Source organism: Mycetomoellerius zeteki, unplaced genomic scaffold (genome assembly GCF_001594055.1).
Source record: "Mycetomoellerius zeteki isolate Tzet28-1 unplaced genomic scaffold, Tzet1.0 scaffold62, whole genome shotgun sequence".
Taxonomy (NCBI): Eukaryota; Metazoa; Arthropoda; class Insecta; order Hymenoptera; family Formicidae; genus Mycetomoellerius; species Mycetomoellerius zeteki.
The window spans coordinates 780,752-802,942 of NW_017257632.1; the positions used below are offsets into that span (position 1 = coordinate 780,752).

Below are 22,191 nucleotides of genomic sequence, written 5' to 3' on the forward strand. Positions count from 1 at the left end.
ATTTTACAGTTTGCCAAATCCTTCAAATGGCGACGAAAGTACAAGTGATAGTAGCTGCGAGTTAATTAAGGATATTATGGAAGGAAGGTCCGTACGGGATTTGTCGAATCCTATCGATAAGAAGAAAGCGGAGCACGCTGTCATACTTCACGAGTTTATGGTCATGTTATCGGTTTGCCACACGGTTATTCCTGAAAAATTAGATGACTCCGTAATCTATCACGCAGCGTCTCCTGGTAAGAATCGCTTGTGAAATTCTTGCTTGATTTGTTGTTTTACGAATTACGTTACATTCTTCTTCGTGTTAGATGAAAGAGCGCTAGTGGATGGGGCACGTAAATTTAACTACGTGTTCGATACGCGGACGCCCAGTTACGTGGAAATTGTAGCTCTAGGCGAGACGTTACGTTACGAAATCCTGAACGTTATAGAATTCACTTCGGTCAGAAAGCGTATGTCTGTAATCGTGAAAACGCCTGAGGGAAAGATTAAGATTTTTTGTAAAGGCGCGGACTCAGTCATCTACGAAAGATTGATGTCGACTTCTTTAGAAACTAGCGATCTTGACCTAGAGCACGCGGATGATTTTCGTGAGACGACCCTAGAGCATTTGGAAGCCTTTGCCAGTGACGGACTACGGACGCTTTGTTTCGCCGCCGCGGAAATACCTGATAACGTTTATCAGGTGTGTATTCTATTTTGTTTTGAAGTTAATAAATTGTCTAACAACTTTCAATAATTTTTTATAGCGGTGGTGCGAATCGTACCATAAAGCGTCAATTAGTCTTAGGAATCGTGAAAGTATGCTGGAACAAGCTGCGAATTTTATTGAGACTAAACTTACGTTATTAGGGGCAACAGCAATTGAAGATCAATTACAAGATCAAGTATGAAACATCATTAAATGATGAAAAAGTTGAACATAGAATTGCAATGTCTTATTGAATTTTTTACAATGCTATATAATTTCAGGTTCCAGAAACAATACAGGCTTTTATACAAGCTGATATTCATGTCTGGGTATTGACGGGAGACAAGCAGGAAACCGCCATAAATATTGGGTACTCGTGTAAATTGATAACACATGGAATGCCACTTTACATTATTAATGAATCTTCTTTGGATGTAAGTAGGTGATTATCAAAGTTTTAAACTTTCAGTCGACCTAATGTAAAATTCCTTACGTAATATGTATCATAGAAAACGAGGGAAGTCATCATTCAACGCTGTCTTGATTTTGGGATTGACTTGAAATGCCAAAACGACGTAGCCCTAATTATAGACGGCAGTACGTTAGATTACGCTTTGTCTTGCGACATCAGGATGGAGTTCTTGGAATTGTGTTCAGCTTGCAAAGTTGTTATTTGTTGCAGGGTATCTCCGATTCAAAAAGCTGAGGTAACATTTTAATTCTATTTGAACTTACATAATATAATCAATTGCAATGTTCTAATTTCTTTCAAATATTCTGACAATTTAGGTGGTTGATTTAATCACGAGTAACAAGAAAGCGGTGACTCTTGCGATCGGGGATGGCGCGAACGATGTGGCTATGATACAGAAAGCTCACATTGGCGTCGGTAAGTTTTAATGCGCCTATTAATTTTTGTTGAATATTTTTGTCATTAAAGTATCGCGATGTTCCGCTTCTCGTAGGTATCTCAGGTGTGGAGGGTCTTCAAGCGGCCTGTGCCTCTGATTACTCCATTGCACAGTTTCGTTTTCTGAAACGTTTGTTATTTGTTCACGGCTCTTGGAATTATAGCAGAATGTGTAAATTAATCTTATACTCGTTTTACAAGAATATTTGTTTATATGTTATCGAATTATGGTTTGCCATTTATTCCGGCTGGTCCGGGCAGATCCTTTTTGAAAGATGGTCCATTGGGCTTTACAACGTCGTAAGTTTTAAAACTGTATTGTTATGTTCTAATATTGTTATGTAATAAATAAAATTAATTTCCAATGACTCTGGTGTATTTTATAGGTCTTTACCGCTGCGCCTCCGTTAGCTATGGGCCTCTTTGATAAAGTGTGTTCCGCGGAAACTCATTTAGCCCATCCAGGACTGTACGCGACAAAGAATAATGGCGAATCATTCTTTAATATTAAAGTAAATATAAAATGTTAAGTTTAGAAGTATAACGGTATAGTTTAAAAAAAAAATAAGACGTTTCTAAATATGTCTACATGTTTAAATATAGGTATTTTGGGTATGGATTATAAATGCATTAATTCATTCGTCGCTATTGTACTGGCTGCCGCTAATGGCTCTGAAACAAGACGTAGCTTGGGCAAACGGTAGAGACGGCGGTTATCTTCTATTAGGAAATTTCGTTTACACCGTGAGTACAACATCCTTTACATTATATAATTCTACGAGAGAAAATTTATGAAAGTTCTTATGAAAAAGATTACCTACATAGCATGTGGTTTCTCAGTATGTTGTAGTAACGGTATGCGGGAAGGCGGGTCTAATAATAAACTCGTGGACATGGGTCACCCATTTGGCGACATGGGGGTCTATAATACTTTGGTTCTTATTTATTTTTATATATAGGTAAGATTCTCTCGACATAACATTGTTATAAACTTTCATTAACAACAAGTAATACATTTAATGCATTCTTGTTGTTACAGTAATTTTTGGCCCGTCTTAAACGTTGGTGCTGTGATGCTGGGTAATGACAAAATGTTATTTTCATCACCTGTTTTTTGGCTAGGACTTATATTAATACCTATCGCGGTATTGCTGTTGGATATCACAGTAAAAGCGTGAGTATGGCCGCTGCTAAACGCGTTAGCACGATAATATTTTATACTTATGGCGATGATCTATTTTGTTAGAGTGAAGAATACAGTTTGGAAATCTGTAACGGAAGCAGCTCGAGAGAATGAAATTAGGAAATCTGATCCTGGTGATATATTCAACAATCAGGATTATAGAAGCTCGTAAGTATCTCCATTTCTTTTGTTAAAGACTAATACGTAAAAAATGCAAAATGGTATTTTAAATGATAGAAGAGATACTGTCTAACATTTAATTCAAATCATGGTGAAAGACTGCATTATTTTTTAACCGACAATTTAGGCTGCCCGAAAAACAAAATATCGATTTATCATTAATTTGTTTCGTTATCTTTGAAAGGATTAGCGTATATCGTAAAAACATTTAATACTCTATTGGTGCTATTGATGCATGAACCGTTCTAATAACCGTATATATTTTGTCGACTTATCGAAACTGTGCATGGCTTTTTAGATTCTAGCTCCATTATTGCGTACTATTTGTATTTGAGAACAGATTTATATTGATGCCTGAGTGGTTTGACTAAAACTGTGGACAAAAATCTTCTATTTTGGTACATTTAGGTGCATGTATGTAACAACTATTAATCTAATCTAATCTAATCACGAGAAACTTATCCGATTTTCCTAAACTAACGCTGTCGTTTGTCAGTTCGCTTGCGTGTTAATCGGAGTGCATCTTGAAAATGACAAACCTTTAACTATGCCTACTTAAATATCATTGCCTCCTAATTGAGCGGATAAATATGAATTATGACAGGAGGTCGACGAAGCGATGGTTAAATCGATATTGGACCTTGATCTATCCGCGACGAAGACGCAGTAGGCTGAGAGTGTTTCCGTTTGTAGCACGTGGCTCGTGGTTTACGCACCGTTCCGAGCATGCATCAACCGCAACACTTCAAATCTCATATTCCTGAATAATCTTCCCATCCATCCGATATATTCCTGTCTTCCAAGAATGGCAATATAGTAAGCGTTTTAGTATATGCGATTACTATGCGCGCACATGTTCCTTTCGAGTGCAATATTAGAATTAACGTAATAAATCTTGTGCAGCATAAAATGATCAGTGCTGAATTTTATGCAGCACAGTTTTCTATATACATGAATGCACTATGAATTATTATCGTATCCAGAAATATTTATATTTTTTTTGTTTGAGTTACGTTAAAAATGTATCTGCATTTCTTATATATTTTTTTTATGTTTGATATGTGATATTCAAAGAATATAATTATAATTATTTAATAATTATAGATATAATTGTATATATTTATTTAATTCAGATGTATTGAACATGTCATATCCAATAGAATCTCTCGCACGGCTTTCATTCCCGGTTCAATTATTTGCATTATTTTGTAAGATTGTAAAAAATAATGCATTATAATACGGTGACGTGCTGTAGGTTCTGTCGTATGTACCTTTCTAATATATTTTCTGTTATCATTATCATTGTTATTAATCTTCTTGTTTTAAATTAAAAATTTACTTTACATACATAGCATCATCCTTCATTACATAGCATCATCAGTTAATATATTCCCTATTACACCGAGAAAAAAAAGGTTAAATTTTAATAAATATTTGTTTGAATTGTATTAATTAAATATTTACTAAGTGTAAATGTATATTTATTTGGTATAAGAACCATTAATTTAACTATCATTTAATATTCTTGAGGCTTCCACGGGTGTTTCCTATATGACAATCTTGCGTGTGTTTCGCGGGTTTTCTCCGTGTTCAGATCCATTCTTGGAATGCCAACGTTTCGTGAACCTTGCAGTCCACTTCATCAGGGCGAGGAGCAGCCTGATACTAGGCTATTCCCCCTTAACTATCATTTTTTTCTAGTAAATATTTATTTACCGTAAATGTTAAATTAGTACTATTCAAACAAATATTTATTAAATTCAGTACATTTTTTCTCACAATCAGTGTAGCATACGTATTGGCAGCAAATCAATTCCTTATTGTTTATAACTCTGTATACATACGTGCACATAAAATATTCCAATGGAGCTAGATTATCGGTATATTTAGATTTCTACCTTAGGATAAATGAATTCTGAGTCATGTAGCATTAGAAGAGTCCTTGTAGCCTCCCAATTATTCTCTTAGAGTACGATTCAGTCTTACTACAAAGCACTTCGAAGCGTTTGATTGACCAATCAGAAGAAAGAATTTTACTAAATGGCCAATCAAAGAATGCTTCAAAGCATTTGTTCAAGGCATTACGTTGACCGTACCCTTCAAGTAAATAGAGCTTATAGTAGAATTAACGGTGTATCAGCTACTATACTAATTCACTGTAAACGATCTGTCGTTCGTTAATGCGGTCTTTTTTGATGTGTTCTCTTACGTGGTATCCCGTGCAGGCCTGTGCATGCCATCGCCGATCTCGCGAGGTGTAAGTACCCCCCCAGTACCCAGTATATAATTTCTCAATATTCCTACTTATATCTTTTTTTTTTTCTTTCTCTCCACACTACAAACAAGCGAGAACACCGCCGATTAAATGAGATCGCATGATCGTTTGATGTACCGCTGGGTTAAAAAAGGCTAAGCACAGAGCACAACGATTTGAAAACGGCAATCACGCAATTTTTCTCACGTCTCGGTGTAGTTCACGATGATTCCTATGGTAGTAATTATAACTTGCTCATGCTTGCGATAGCATACGTACACCTGGCTTATCAGCGGCGCGCATGTCTAATTATTATAATTAATTAATTAATTTTCTAATAAGAGTAGTGCTGATTTTTCCCTTTGCCAGTAAATTAACATCCATCCCTCACGATCTTCACATTTGATTTTCACCTTGTTTTACTTAATTCCTGCACAGTAGTTGTACCGCACTTACTATCACGTATTCCATCGGTGTGAAACAAAAAGAAAACTCGGAGTTTTGCATTTGAGATTGGAAAAACATTGTCGGCCGAGAATATCCCGAAGGCGAGAGATTATAAAGCGACGATTTAGAAAGATAGATACTGAGAAAAAATAAAGAGCGAATTATATTTCGTCATAGACAAAAACGATTTTTGTCCATGCGACGATGACGCGTGGACGCGAGAGGAGCTCTCTCCGGCCAGCCGAGAAAAATAATCTTTAAATTATTGTTGAATGCCCGGCTTTGCAGATTGACCGAGACGGCGAGGTTGCTGAAAAATGTTAAAAGCGTTTTCACCAGGCGCTCGAACGCCGCCTCCAGAGTCAGTGTCGAGGTGGAGCTATCACGTAAGTTGTCTCTTCCACAGACACTCGCACACAGCCCGGAGATATTCCCCTTTACGATGCCCGGGATCGGTCTTACCCCCTAACGATTCTCCAAATCGATTAACCCACCCCTCCGTCAACTTTATGACCCTCGCGAAACTACTTTCTTACTGGGGTAAATTGTTTTAACGTGTTTCTTCGTATACTTTACTTTTTCGCACTTTATTTCTAATACGAGCACGCGCTTAATTTCACCGGCTTTCCGTTTTTCTCGTTTCGTCCGTTCGTCCGTCTAGCTTTATTTTATCGACGAGTGCCGTCCCAAAGTATTTTAAATTACTATTTCGAACGAGTTCTACGTGTTTTCGTTAAGTCTGATTATTTAATTGCACACTCTTGCACATGCACTATGTTTTATCTAGCAGCTGAAATATATCCTTTTTATCAGCCGATGCATTGCGCCAGGTGTACCGGAAGTCGCGCCCTTCTTCTTCCATTTTTTTAATAGAGACCTTAAGACGGGGAGTACTGACTTTTACATAACGCATAACACGTAATGCAATAAATTTGATTGGTTGATTTTCTTACGCTTTATATATTATGTGTTATGCAAAAGTCTATGCAACTTTATAACAGAGTCTAATGGTCACGAGATGACAAATTTTTTATTAGTCCGTCATTTTTGTCAACTTCAGTAAGTTAGAATGAGTAAAATAATATAAGTTAAAATGAAATAGCATATATGTATATATATCCTTATTTTTCACTTTTATTTTGACAAAATTACTCGTGATCAGATTCTGTTATAAGGACTTAAATTCTTAAAACTTATCTATCATATCGAATGGCAGTGTGACAATTCCGGAACACCTTGTATATATAGCTATGATTTTAGCGGAACTAGAGAACATTGATCCGAGACTATAGAGAATAGTTTCTTTTTTGCTATAAATAACGCTTTATTGAATTCCAATACTTAAATATTGTATATTAAGGCAATACCGAGAATCCCCGGCTGCTACAAACCCATCTAGCGATGGCTGACAAATCCGTCTCGAAACACGAAACTGTTTTACGCGATGTAATTTTGTGAATGTAATTTTCGTGGACATGCACCCAGAGAAAGGTTTCTTCGATTTAAAGAAATATTTCTTTGCTATACAGTTAAAGAAAAAATTTCTTTGATTTGAACCGTGAACGTCATTTTTTATTTAAACATTTTTTTAAATTGTAATAAAATAAAAAGAAATTATGTTCAAATCAAAGAAATGACGTCCAAATCAAAGATTTTCTTTTAACCGTATAGCAAAGAAACATTTCTTTGAACTGAAAAAATCTTTCTCTGGGTGTGCGAATTGCTTGAAAATTTATGAGAAAGATAATGGACAGTTGATCGCTAGACGTGGCGAATTAGACAAAGTAGAAGGCAGACTTCCGACGCTTTGCATACCCAATTATTAAACGTTTTTATAGCACAAATTAATGAATTGCGACCTTTGTTATTGCGCATGCTGCGCGATGCAGATGGTTTCGCGTTCTCGCAAGAGGAAGGTGGTTCGGTGACCCAGACGGACGTGATCAGAGCCTACGACACGAATCTTCCGAAACCCGGTGGTATGTGATTTAAGCGGGGTAGCCGCCGTGCGGCAAAATGATGCAGGCTGCTCTTCCAAGCAGCCTGAGTGATGAGCTCCACGTTTTACTCGACTGACATGGGAGAAGATTATCGGAACGGTATACGACATTGGGATCAGATTGACGATAGGTTTAAGGACCGAGAAGACTCGAGAGAAAAAATTCCTATTCTTTAATTAGTCGTATTTTACTAAGTTAGCATCTGACGATCCTAACGAAAATGGCCTTTCAATCGCGACTGATCACTAACGTATTTTATTTCGCTGGACTTATCACTCGGGAAAAGGGAATTGTATACTTGTAATCTAATGCGTGCATTCGAAATGGATGCGACTAATTAATATGTCAATAATGTTCGAAGCAAGGATTCCTCTTTGAATTACTGCGATCTATTTTTACAGAAGGATGCTCTAATATTAGCACAAGTAATTATTTTGATACTCTTCATGAAATTTTATTCTAATATATCGTAAAGATCTCGTCCTTAAAGTATCGGGTAGCAGCGCATTTCGCTCGCAATGTATTTGGAAACACATTTCGTGTTAGCGTTAAAATTGTGTGCGCAGAGTCTTATCTCTATATGGATAAAAAAAAAAGAGAAAAGAAGAAAAAAACCGCTATTCTATTCTTGTAGGACGCAAGAACGGAATGCCGTTCTACTTCTTCTTCTAAGGAACAAAAATTGTGCGAATTGCGTAAATTGTAATTGCGATCTTAAATGTGTTAAAATATATAAGTATATATATATATATATTACGATACGATCGATGGGAGAATTACGTTCGATTTTGTGCCAGAAAAAGACTGTTCCCTTTGTCCGTTATTATATGTATATTACATTACTCTTATTCTTTTAAATCAATAACGTAAATATTTCATTTTCAACTGTACATACACTGCATTGTTATCTAGTCAGAATCTGGTACCTATCAGTTCAGAGATTCACTTTTCCAACCATTACACTCTTTATTAAGTTTATGACTGAGAAATTTAATAGAGAAATATGTTATACATATATGTAAGTATATATACATATATATTTATATATGTATAATATCACCGACGAGATACTATTAAAGACCGCCAACCAAATGGGCAAATTTTCGGCGGTATAAAAAGGGCCCCAAGGGCCCGGAGGTAATCGAAGAACGCTGACATTATCGACAATTGATATAAATTTGCTATTATTAACATAAATATTTGACTAATACATTATTAAATTCATGATATTTTATTACATAAATGCTCTATAAATAAATATGCATATTTGTAAAGCTATAATATCCTATATATTGCCGAAAAATTACAATTTTTTTTCTCTGCAGTTATTATCTCTGTTGATAATCGAACTTTGACGATAACACTGAAATCACAATTTTAAAGAAAAATCGAGTATTATTGAGTTTTAAATGTACGTACACCGATAAACACGTCTATTAAACTAATAAATCATAAAAGTACAATATTATCAGTTTTTTACTCTTAATCACTTCAATATTAACAAGGACGCGAACTCCCATAAGGATGTCTTTAATAATATCTCGTCGGTGATAATATACACACATAATATGTGTAAAATAACAATTGTATATACTATGTTCAGAATAAAACGATGATAAAGAAATTGTCTTAATCTTTTCCCAGACAAAAAATTATAACAAATTAATGCTCGGTTCACAACCCTGCTTTAAGATCCGTAAACTGTAAGAAATTGACCACACACACAATCACAGTCGATTATTTTTCTCATATTCAACTGTGATTAGTCAATTTCTTAAGGCTTACGGCTTACGACCTCTTAAAGCAAGATTGTGGACCGAGCATATAAGTAGAAGTATACAGAGTACCAATTAGTACTCATTATAATATATTTGGAGATATAATATCCGAAATTATTTAATATCCTTATTTTTATTAAAGTGTTATTAAAGTTTATAGCAATAATAATCGTACAAAGCGCATGTATATGATACTTCTTTGAGTAAAAATACTTCTATATAAATCATAAATAATACTGAACATTCCAATATGTCATTATCTTAAAGAGAATATTTACGGATGAACAATCGGCGCACTTTGTTAGTATATCAATATTTTACCTATTTTGTTGCGCTCAAAATAATAAATTAATTACGATTCTCTTTCGCTCTCGAGATGAACGCATGATAATTAGAATTGGCGATCGCACATCGATCGTCGATGATGTAATCCTGATTTGCCAATGCGCTTGGATTCAAGTTGTCCTCGGCGGTTCTAGCTTGAGACTGATGAAAAAGTTCTCGCGGTCCTCTCTGTAACGCGCCTTCAGAAGATATTCGTACGCAAACGAGTTTAATGGGAAATTGTAGCTCAACGCGAATCTCTGGCAGTCTGTCAGCCAGACCGCGATGTCGATGACGCGTGTCCTCCTGAAGTCCGCATTTTTCAATTTCCTCTCGTTTTGCGAGCGTATTTTCATCTCCAACGTAATCACGCGCCAACGATTGAAAAACCTGCGTGCAAGATATCGCTGCCTGCACGTCCAGACGTCGCTCTTAGTTTCATCAATGACGTTCTGGCGCGCCGTGAACTTCATCCTAGTCAGCGTCGCTGCAAGAATACGCCTAACTAGAGATTGCTTGGATTCTATTAGATTCTTGTCATCTCTTGAGTGATGATCGTTGAAGTTATTATTAATGGACAAAGATTCTGAAGTCCCACGAATTCGCGCGGTTAACTTTTTCTTTGTGAAGAACGGTGCAAAATTCGCTTGAATTTCTTTCAGGCTATTTAATCCCAGAACTTTGATCAGAAAATGACCAACGTATGGCATGCAAGGTGGATTACGTTTCGCTACGGTCCAAGCTTTTCGATACTTTGAACATCGTGGGCTTTTATAAATCTTGGACAGTCTCTCCATCGTCGCATATCTAAAATATGTATGATTATGTCGGTACTAAAACATTTTTTGTTTCTCGAAACAGAGTAATTAACAAATGGAAAATCGGGAAATATTCCTCAGATTTTATTTATTAATTTATTCGCGTGTATAGTATAATAAAAAAAACTTTTTGTATTTGTATTAAAATCAGTTCTTGTTGAAATTTTTATGTTGAATTTTTAATATTCAATATTTTTTATATCAAAATAATAGATATCTATGCATAAGTGAACAAATAACATAAAAATAATTTATTCTAAAACATAAATTCTAAAGTAAATGAATAAAATATATTAATTTTTTAACATATAAATGTGAATTTTACTGAAGAAATATGCTTACGCAAATTGTGTCAGTTACAATTTTTTGTGTTAATTTTTTACATAATATTTTTGTTACTTCGTAACATATATCTTTGTTAAATTAACAAAAATTTGAGTGAGGACCGTTTAGGACACGTAAAATGTGTTAAATTTAACAGAATTTTTTTTACTATGTATGTTAAAGATGTATGATAAACTTATTCATGAGAAAGATTTACAGTAAATTTTGCTAATTAAATATCACACGGAATTATTTTCCCTTTGATATTTATAATTAGGAAATTCTAATGGATCTGAAACGAGAGGAAACCTGCTGGCGTGATGAATCCTCAGATAAGACCAACTTCTCCGAAGCCTGTAAATCGGCGGAGCCTGAAGACCAGCCAGGATGGACCTGCAAGACTGAAAATTGCCGAGCGCAAGACACTTGTCAGCGGCATTGATAAATCTCGCCATGATCCTGGTCCTCATGTTGAGCTGCTTAATCGCGAGGATCTCGCTAACGGTTAGGCAGGTGATCCGGTGACTGAAGGCGATCCACGCACCCAAATTCGATGCGTTGCGCGACGATCTCTGGTAGATCAGCGCCTCAATCTCGGTCGTGGGAATGCGAACAAAGAGATCGCGATCGATCGACGTGAGTTGCGCGGCGAAGGTAGTGCTGTCCAGGTCCCACATGGTGATGCGAAGATTCATCCTTAGCAATCTCCGCAATTGTGCCGTGCCTTCGTCGACGTTGACGTTCCCGTTTGTCTTTTCATCGCGTTTACGTGCGCCGTTGATAGAAAACACGCGGTCCAAGAGACTGCTGGATTTTCCTGTAATAGCAATTTCGCCATTCTCGCTTGATATCCGATTTTTTCGTCGGTAGAAGAATTTTCCTTTCGATTGCTTCTCTTTCCCGCGTCGAAAGTTCTGAAGAGATGCTAAGTGATGTCTCAACTCTCTGTCATAAGAGGCTTTGTGTAAGACATAATGGGCTTTCTACAATAAGCTATTACCTAAGTAATGAGTTTTAAGTCTCAAATCATAAGACATTAACCAATCACAGTCGAATGTGAAAAGAATAATCGATTATGATTGGTCAACTTCGTATATGGTAACTTAAGATTTAAAACTTAGGTAATGACTTATGCTCAATTTCCTCACCTCTAGATAACTTTATCCAAGAGATATCTCCCAGATTACAATGGAGATATCTCCTAGATAAGGTTTTCCGCAACTTATCTGGAAGTGAAGAAATTGGGCATTATTGTAGAAAGCCTATAACTGATTACAGGCTGATATCTAATATCTAATCCTCTTACGACAAACGATCTCTTCTCAAATTATTTAATGAAAAATGCAACTGAATGTTAAATTGGACAATTAAATTCTCACTCTAAATTTTTGTTGAAGTTGAGATAATTGAATTGATCTTTCGTTGGTTAAAGTATAAATTGCGTATAAGATGATTGTACCCAATATGGCCTATCTAAGTGTTGCGATTTTTGCTAATTGTATTCAACATTGAAAACTGGTGGTCAAATTTAAATCAACAAATATTTTTTAATATTAACTGAAAATATGAGATTTTTTACATGGATACAATAAAGATTTAACTATCCGTGTAATTATCTATAAACAGGAAATAGACTATATTGGACACCTTATACGGGGCTTTCAAAACAACGACAAAGATTCTTCTTGTATCACCTATAGGCAGCCACTGCTGCTTGAGGCCTGTACCAATATTCTGGCGTCCAGAAGAGTATTACTCGTCCTCTAGTGACGGCACCAATAATACTGGATCCGCCGGGTGTCAAGGCAGTGCAAGAGATGCTGGCCGTCAACTGGCGGCGTGAAACCGCAAGTCTCAACTCCGGATCCGAGGGCTGTCTGCGAATGTTGACTGCACTCGATGATCTGAGAGTCTGCACAGATTCTCGCTCGCCAGGTTGCACCGACCACGGGCCGAGCGCGTGGAAAAAATGCGCTGCCGAAGATAAACCGTATCTTCGCGGATGTCTTTGACCCTTCAAGGATCGGCAATTGTCCTCCCAAATTGTCACGCCGTTTTCGAGCAATTTACGAGCATCGACGACGTCCTCGTAGTCCGAATCACCGCGATAAGGACCCAGAATCAATTCGGAATTGCATTTCTCCGGCACCCCGCAGCCAAAACGCGATATTTTTGCTAAAGACCCTCTCGGCTCATTCTGATATTGTTGTTGGCGTTTGCCATATTTTTTTTCCACATGCTCTACGAAATCGTCTTCGAAAAACATGTTTTGAGGTTCTAAATATTTTTAATTGTTTAATAATGTAATGTATTTCGGTTGGAATATTTGCGTTTCTATATTTATCGAATTCATTTAGTCGATAAATTATATTATTGTTCTTATAATTTTTTAAACCCATAACGAGTATATATGCATTAAAAAATAAATTTTCAGTCTTTAATGTTATTAAAAATTATTATATAAAGAAAATTTTAACATTCTTTTAATTATATAAAAAATTAGAACACTTAAAATTATTATAAATATAGTATGATAATTAGCCCACATAAATAGAACAAACTGTGAAAAATAAAATTGAAATATAAAATTATTGCCAGGGCTACCAGAACCCAGTTACGCTCCAGTTATGGGTTAAATTTCTATTACTAGGGAAACTTGGATCTAAAATGTATCTAAATAGATAACGACAATTTATGACTTTCGCAAATCTAACCGTGACATCGGCTGTGTTTTCCAAAAACATTTATGCCGACACTGTTATCCAGTTGACAGACGTTGCAAGGCGAACTTTTGCAACTTGCGGCGTAATCGCAATGACATACATTGCGACTTCTTGCGAAAAGGACATTACAGAGTCCGCCGGCACGTTGCAATCTTGCCTGACCATCAAACTTTGTCTGACACGGCCAACTGTGACAGGATTTCTCGTAAGCGATGTAACGCGGTGTGCGATCTTCCAGCTCGTATTTAAGATCCTCCAGGCTGGCTCCAGCGAATCTCACCGGAACCGGCGTGTAATTGCCGTTCATTAACTCGTTGTAATACGGTCCGAGATATAAGTTCTTCTCGGTCCATGTTGGAGCAACGTAGTCACCGGCACCTCCATAATGATTCCATACTCTGTACGCGGTTTTTTTTAGATGCGATATTATCACTAATCAGTATTCGCTCAAAAATTTCTTTAATTAATATTCATAGGTCCAGTGTATTTTAAATTAATGTATTTTAAAGTTAGCATAATTGAACGATTTTTTTCATTTTGGAGACCAAAATCCGAAAAATGAGATTATTTAAAATTATGTGAAGTTGTAAAAAATATTTGTTATAAATAATTTTTCATAACGTATGTAGTTGAATACAACGTTCGGACTCACTGGACCTACAAATATCAATTACAATTATTCACGTAATGTCAAGAGAATTAAAACGTTTTTGCTGAGCCAAAATCAACTCTAGACTCGCCATTAAAAATAAATTTAGCTGTTAAGGACGTTCTCCGAAAAATCCATTTTCTTTAGATTTTTCTGAAACTTACAGAAAAAGCTCGTTTTAGTGTCCTGAACATGTGCTTTAAAACTCAATACCCGGAGTGGTACTCAACTTATATTTTCTATGTATGGGGTGACTGTGTGGACGCGAGTAAACTTTAGATTGAGCATAAGCGTAAAAATGACACTAAAACAAGCTTTTTCTGTAAGTTTCAGAAAAATTTAAAGAAAATGGATTTTTCGGAGAACGTCCTTAAATACATTCGCGAATAACAAGAATAATGTAAAGAAATAAAAATTAATTTATACCGATCATCACCTGAATATCGACCTTTTGCATTTCGCGTCGCGATTACTCCTGATTTCTATCTCAGACGACAGCAAATATAAGGCGCTACTGCTTGACGAGCTCGCCGCCGTCGTTTCGGACAACGAGCTACCGTTCGTCTTGCATGCCAGTAATCTTCGTATCTGTTCGCACCAGATTTTCCAAGAAACTCTGCGTCGCTCACCGCCAAGCTCATAATAATTAGCTCGACCGTCAATGAATCTAAGGGCAATAAATCTGAGATAAATCCACTTTCTTTAAGAAAAAATTGATTAAAGATGTCTACGAATTTTTCGATTTCAGGGCTCCTGTTCTGTAACTTTTAATATCGACTATGTTCCAAAATTCACTGTCAGCGCTGAAAATTTATAGTTTATGTTACATGCACTATAAATATATATTTCTGTACTAGCAATAAATTTTGGAATAACCATTGTCATACCATCATTATACAGCTTTTTTATCATATTTAATACCTGTGTAACGACTGTGTAATAATGCCGATACATTAAGAGTTACGAGTGTAAAGGCCCTGTTTAACACAAGAGGAAAGAAAGAGAAAAAATAGAGATCGTGATTGTTTTATACCCCTCGCTTTGTCTGAAGGAGTATACCTTGCCTTCAGAGTCCTGCGACGTCTCCTCCTAAACACGCTGAGCGTAACATATTCTAAGGGATACACAGACACGAGTTCGAAGCTCTCGATACTAGCGTCGATATAAGGTGGGCAAAAGAAACCGGGATTAGTCTGAAGAATGTCGGCAGCAACGATCAGCCTAGTCGGTGTGAGACCCAAAGAGACCTGGCGAACCCCTCGTCCGTTCCTCGTAGTCTCCGCGAATGACGACTCCACTAGAATTGTCTCAGAGAATTCGTGATACTCCGACAACAGTAATTTGCGTATCCTGTTACCCCGCGACCGATTGGGCAATCTCGTTCCACGTGACGCGTTCATGGATAGCTTTTCTCGCGCGGCGAGGAAGGGTATGATATCGCATCGCACGAATCATCTATGAGATTCTGCACGAACGAGGGATTTTTAAAGCACTCGTCTACCTTCCAGTACCTAACCGTGTTGGATTAACACTTCCTCGATCAAAACGTCAAGAGAGAATGCGTCATTATTCACAGACAACTTCTCGCTTCTCAGGAAACGTTCTAAAAAATAACAAGTATGTAATACTTAAATATATACTCGTGCAATACTGACCCTCCAGAGCTGACCGAAATCGAGTGTTACGGAGACGTAAGTGCTTCAAAATCAAACACTTTACGTATCGTCGATGGATCTCAATTATAAATCTTTTTGTAAAAAATATCATTCAATTTTGTTAATGTTACATTAATATATTTGCAAATTTGAATTATTTTACTAAAATATATTTAGTTTTTTACTTTTTTACACAAGTTATGTCATTTTAGTTCTTTGAAATTAATTAGTGACTTTTAATTAATATAAATTGAATAGATTTTATAGATCCAGCATCAGCTCCGAAGAGTTAACATTAAAGTCGTAAAATTAATATGTTTTTTGACTATTACATTTATGTCCATAATAACAAAATTCGTAGGTATATTCTTAATCATGACCATCATGTTCTTAATCTTAATTCATAAAAAACTTGAATGCCTCATGGATTTCGTATATTAATTTAGGAAATCGATAAGGGGTTCAAGATCAAGTATTATAAGTGTCGTCGGTTTTATTTAAAAATTCAACATTTCGTCGAATTTTCCGTTAAGATTCGTACATAGCCGCAATCGCAGATTACATTTAAGACTACGTGATAAATACTGGTCGTGAAACCTCGTCTCGATTAATAAGAATTAGCTCCTTACTCTCGGTGTATAATACGATAATAAATAAGATATAAAAACATGTATGTGTAAAAGAACCTCGCCAATAGGGAGAGCGCTTTTTCACTTATATAATTAAGTCGAAATGGTGTTAGCGAAACGTGCAAAAATGTACAAAATTTACGAAGATACAAGATGATTGTTGCTACGTCTTTTCGACTCGATTCTTATCGACTACTATTTTCTGGATTCACTTTAATGGTGACTTTGTTGCTGAGAGCGGAAGCAAGCTTCTCGATGTTGCTCTGAAGAAGCTTGTTCGGTTCTGGATTCGTTGTTTCATTGCTGGACGTCGCCGCGTTCTCATGAATCGTCTTCACGGGCGACTGATTTTCCTAAAATGCAAAAACAAGTTTACATTTTTTTTTCGGAACGTTGTATTTTCTTTGAGAAAGAATTACAATATAAAATGCTATATAAAATTCGTAATTAAATAATTCGATGAATTCCAGAAAACATATGCAGTCGAAGTATTTATAATGATCACAGTTTTAATTTCTTCCACTGATTTCGCATTATTTTTTTACACTCAAAGAAAGACATAATGATGAACTTCACGAAAGTGACAACTATATAAGCTTGAAATATAGAATTAATGTTCATAATATATATAATATAGTTGACTAAATTAAATTAAATTAATATAGTTGACTAAAATAATATTATTTATAGCTATTGTAACACTATAAAATAGTTTATTCAACTCCGTGCATTAGTTTATTTGACTATGTGTGTACATTTATTCTATATAAAAAAACTTGTATAGTTGTCACTTTTATAGTTACCATCATATTATGTTTTTCTCTGAGTGTATGATACTAATCTTATTCTGCGGTAATTTACGATTTTATTTTATTGGTATTGCTTACGCCTTCAGTCTTTCTTCTGAGGTTCGACCTCTGCAGGGTCGCAGCAAGCTCGTTCTGCAGCCTGGATACGACAGGGCTATTGTCTGACTCGTCAACGCCGTTTTTGTCACGACTCGGCTGTTGCGGCAAGAATTCCAATCTGGATGGCTGCTTCGTCTCACCCTCGTATGACCCTATCCTGATGGCCACCTTGCCGCTGGGTAACTTTGAAGGCTGAGCGCTGTTGGTCGGCGAGACCGGTGCAGCCGAGTTCTTTGTGAGTTCCGCAACGGGGCTCGTCGCAGCGTCCTTTGGAATCTTGCTTGCAGTACCAACGTGTCGCGGACTATTATTCGTCGAGGAAGGACTCGTCACTGGGAAGTACGTTGGCGGTGGTTTCGGCACTGTACTGGGCGTTTCCTTCAACTTGAACGATTCGATGCTTTGCATCTCCACCGAGTCGTCGCTGTTCCGATTTTTAGAAGGAAGAGGAAGCGGAGGCGCTGGCGGTGGCACCGGAGGACTTGCTGTTGTCGGCACCATCGCTGTTGTTGGCACCGTCGCTGTTGTCGGTACCGTCGCTGTTGTTTCATTGAGCATTCTCTTCTGCTGTTCCTGAGAATGTAACAAAACACGACATTGTTAGTAACAATTTGTTACGTCGTTCTAATAAAAAGTAGTTTGGATATACACTATATATGTATGAAATTTTTAGAATTATAACTGTGTAAAAATAAAATTAGATATTAAAAGGATTTAATATACACAAAAATATCATTCTATTGCAAAAAAAATTATATACAATCCGTTTACTCTTTTTCTTTTAAATAACGGTTATCTTTAACAAAGAATATTTTCTTGATAATACTCTTAAATTTATTAATTATTACAAAAAAGAAAATTCATTATCATATACTCAAAACATAAATCTATTTTCTTTCAAAGAATAAAATTTTATCGAAGAAGCGACTTTATATAATAAGCAAATCAAAGTTTTAATTTAATGATCTTGATTGAAGTATATATATATATTAAATTTATTAAGATTCAGATTGTATACTGTAGATTTAAGAATATCAACTTTTAAAATATTTGAAACAAGTAATTAATATTTAAATACAATGTGTGTTTTCCTGTGTGCACATTACGCGTATTTTATTAATTAAAAAAAAACTACGATTTAAGATTATTAATATATATATTCTAAAATAGAATACGTTATATTTTCAAAATGTATTCTTAATTTATCGATACAAAAATATTAAATATATTGAAATATGTGAAATATCCAGCTCGACATTGCTAAGCAAAATTAGTAGGAAAGGTCAAAACACGAGCAACGTTTATTGAATCTTTTAAACTAGTTTATTACAACATAAATTAAGAATTAAACTAATTTTTCATCTATAAAATTAATCGGAAACGTTTCGACTGTACTAATGGCGAATTCGATTGGAAGCACTAGTGCGCATTGGTGCATATTAAAGCCGTTGTACACTGATTTAATTTGAGTATAAAAATGAAATGCAAATATTTCGAATTATGAAATACATATTTTACCTAATAGTACAATAAAATGTATTGAGTATTTCACGATTTAATCGATTTCTATATTTATTTATAAACATATCTGCACGTTATTTTATGTACAACGGCTTTAATGTGCACCAGTGCGCACTGAGTGCGTCCAATCGAATTCGCTATAAGTCTTCTTCAGTTCATATACAAGAAAAAATTAAACATTGGAAAGAAAGATACAATATATTAAAAACATAAAGTCATATTACAGGTTGAACACAATACATTTAACATTAAATTTAAATTATATACATTGAGTAATTTTTTTTGCATTTGATATTACGTGAAGTCTTCGATACCTGAGCACATACCCATAGTTTTTATTCAGAATCTTTAGATTTATACAGATTTAATTTTTTGACTTGAGTTTTTGCAATTCAAATTTCACAAGACATTTTTATTTAATACAAAAAATTTTAATTTGGACTTTGCTTTTTCTCGCCATCCAACGATGAAATAGTTAAATCTCACTCGACAATAAGATGACGCTAAAAATTTACAATGTTATATAATTTAAACTTAATGTTAAATGTATTATGTTCAACCTGTGATACGCGACTTTATGTTTTTAATATATTGTATTTTTCTTTCCAATATTTAATTTTTTCTTGTATATGGACTGAAGAAGACTTGGAATGGACTGAAGAAGTACAGTCGAAACGTTTCCGATTAATTTTATAGATGAAAAACTGGTTTAATTCTTAATTTAGTTGTAATAAACTAGTTTAGTTTTAAAGATCCAATAAATGTTGCTCGTGTTTTGATCTTTCCTACTAATTTTAAATATTAATTGTTTAATAGATTGATAAACTGTCCTTGGATACACGTGCTAGAGTTGTAAATTAAATTGCATATTAATGCTAATTGCACATTAACGCTAATTGCTTTGTATATAATTACTAACGTTGTAAGGAGTGATTGTGACCAGCGCTTGTTTCCTTATTGTGTTGGTTGTATTATTCGCTTTTGAGTTTTTATCCATATTTAATTATGAATATTTCTAGCAATATTTGTAGCAATAGTGATACAAGAAATTTAATATATCATGTATTCCACTCTGTACGTGAGTTAGTTTTTTGTTTGCACTTTTTACATTCATCACAAGGTCACAAAAACATTGAAAGTCACATATATTATCTTCTATTAAATTTCACATGTACGAAACAGACTGTATCTCTAATATATATAAATTACATATTAAAACAATCTTATTTATGGCAGTGTTCGTTGAAATTATTTCTTAATAACTTAAAGTCTTCAATGTATTCATAAAATTTCCTTTAACTTTTCGGAGAATCAATTAAATAGAATCAGTCATGTTGACAGAAACATTTTTTTTTCTTTTTTTACGTGTTGATGTTTCGACGAATCTTTTCTCCTCTCTTCACCACAAAATGTACTTCTCTATCCCGCTATTTTCTTCGAATCACGATCGAATGGCGATCACGCGTTTTTGCGGTATTTATTTCGCGGACCGCCGATCGCACGATCCGACGACAGGCAACTGAAGGAACGCAAGAAGAGCGCACGTTACGTCGCTTTACGCCGGCGTTCTTATGTAAGCCCTATTATTTTGCACATCCGCCACAATTCGTAGGAAACTGCAGTGTTCGAGGCTGTGAAGAAAAAAAATGTGGCACAAGACCTCGCGTCGAGGCGACGCGGCGTGTCGCGTTGTAACTCCCGGTATCGGATGCCTCGTACACGACGTGACGGTGCTACGATTACCGTCGCTGGTCTTACGACGAATGAATCCGCGAACGTCTCGATAACGATGATTAATGGACGATAAGGCGGTAACATAAGCTGTCAATTGACCTTCTCGCTTGTGTAACAGTCACCTGGTCGCGGGAAAAAGTAAAGCAATGATTTATCAACGATAACACGTTCAACTACTCGAAGAAAATAATATTCAGATTCTCTTCGAAAAATGAGAAATATATCCTCGCACGAAATCACTTTGTTGCGGCACACTCTGATCTAGAGATACACGTTCTAATCTAGAGAGACAGTCGTTCCCGTTATTCCTATTATCCCGGCAATCCGAAGACACTCGAGATACCGCTTGGTTTTGAATACAACTTTCGAATAATTATTAGTAATTAATTTTCACAGCAGGCTTATTATTATTTCGTTGATTAAACTGCCATAAATATTTCTATGTCAAAAACGGTACATCGAGAATGATTGTGTGTGTAATGCGCGCTCTCGAGTAGTTAATATAATTAATTTACGTATAAACTACTTCCGCGATCAAACGCGGTCTATCTGCGATATCGCTCGTACATTTTCCTTGCCGCGTGGTAATGCAAGAACTGAAACAAAACGTCAGAACATACGTGACTTTAAGGTGTGCAAACTGCTCGCTATCTCTCGACGTTTCAACAATACTACCAATGTGTGTCCCACAGGTATACACACAGGTAAATATATCGGCGCGTCAGCAACGCATGCACGCACGCACACGTGCACGACGATTACGTAGTCTGCACGCCACACCGACGACGACTATTCCGGAGTCTTCATAATTTCTCTTATCTGTTTGCACCGGCGGATTGTTAGCGGTTGTGTAATTAAAAACTCGCTACTCGAGCCGCCAGTTAGCTACACCTCGAAAATATCCGTAAGAAAAAGATGCATGCGGGTCGAAAGACCTCATATCTTCGCCATCTATTCACTTCGACATCTCGTTAAAGCGAAATTAACTTGATATACGATAGAAACGGCTATTGTTTTCGAGCGCGTTATATATCGTGCTTTCGCGCAATCGTAATTTTACGTTGTTAATTACGATCACCTTCGGAGAATTATCGTAATTGATATCAGTGAAACCTTGCATTATACTTCAATTGCTTTTAATTTTTTTAGTATTTGATAACTCATTGATAACTTATTGATAACTTTTGATAATTTTGATTAGTTCGACTTTTTACAATTCAATTTACGTTTCGTCTGAAATTGATTCATATATTTTTTAAGATCAATTTAATTCATTGTTGACATTACGGTAACCTCGACTTGTGCATGTTGTTAATACTTGATTGCAATTATAACATGCAATACATTACGTTACTAATCGGTTTGAAAGATACGCTTATCAGTGAACAGTATACCAGACTGGCGTCAGGTAAGTACACTATTGTTATCGCATGAAAGTTGGAGCTTCATGTATTTCAAATTCC

General features: G+C 35.7%; 3 protein-coding genes across 11 annotated transcripts in view; 1 reads left to right on the plus strand and 2 right to left on the minus strand.

Annotated features, from left to right (window-relative positions):
• The window catches only part of LOC108728624 (ATPase phospholipid transporting 8A1), a 43,059-nt gene extending 34,645 nt beyond the window's left edge, over positions 1-8,414 (plus strand). For 5 of the 9 annotated variants that reach the window (XM_018457298.1, XM_018457300.1, XM_018457299.1 and 2 more), the window contains 14 exons: positions 10-236; positions 309-685; positions 750-887; positions 973-1,125; positions 1,201-1,398; positions 1,481-1,580; positions 1,657-1,901; positions 1,988-2,113; positions 2,205-2,345; positions 2,442-2,560; positions 2,641-2,775; positions 2,848-2,952; positions 5,954-6,051; positions 7,504-8,414. In XM_018457298.1, the coding sequence (XP_018312800.1) occupies positions 10-236; positions 309-685; positions 750-887; positions 973-1,125; positions 1,201-1,398; positions 1,481-1,580; positions 1,657-1,901; positions 1,988-2,113; positions 2,205-2,345; positions 2,442-2,560; positions 2,641-2,775; positions 2,848-2,952; positions 5,954-6,051; positions 7,504-7,652 (2,311 nt within the window). In that variant the 3' untranslated portion in view covers positions 7,653-8,414. The other 4 variants (XM_018457301.1, XM_018457306.1, XM_018457303.1 and 1 more) reach the window with 3 other exon arrangements.
• Positions 8,415-9,737: 1,323 nt separating this feature from the next.
• On the minus strand, positions 9,738-15,859 carry LOC108728509 (uncharacterized). The gene is made up of 6 exons (XM_018457084.1): positions 15,341-15,859; positions 14,718-14,948; positions 13,624-14,030; positions 12,604-13,186; positions 11,219-11,854; positions 9,738-10,574 (listed from the first exon to the last, which is right to left on the minus strand). Exons 1-6 carry the CDS (start codon positions 15,679-15,681, stop codon positions 9,899-9,901), a joined length of 2,874 nt encoding a protein of 957 aa, XP_018312586.1. The 5' UTR covers positions 15,682-15,859; the 3' UTR covers positions 9,738-9,898.
• A 550-nt stretch (positions 15,860-16,409) lies between these two features.
• Positions 16,410-22,191, minus strand: part of LOC108728446 (uncharacterized) — a 52,150-nt gene continuing 46,368 nt past the window's right edge. Inside the window, exons 14-15 of the mRNA XM_018457001.1 lie at positions 17,453-18,046; positions 16,410-16,918 (exon numbers count right to left, since the gene is read on the minus strand). Of these exons, the coding sequence (XP_018312503.1) occupies positions 16,751-16,918; positions 17,453-18,046 (762 nt within the window). The 3' untranslated portion in view covers positions 16,410-16,750. The remainder of the gene's footprint in view (positions 16,919-17,452; positions 18,047-22,191) is intronic.

Coding starts and splice junctions, on each gene's coding strand:
- LOC108728509 (XM_018457084.1), bottom strand. CDS start 15,681: ATGAACGCGTCACGTGGAACGAGATTGCCCAATCGGTCGCGGGGTAAC. Junction 14,949..15,340: donor CGCAGGACTCTGAAGGCAAG/GTATACTCCTTC, acceptor TATTGCCCTTAG/ATTCATTGACGGTCGAGCTA. Junction 10,575..11,218: donor AGGATTCATCACGCCAGCAG/GTTTCCTCTCGT, acceptor TACATATTTTAG/ATATGCGACGATGGAGAGAC.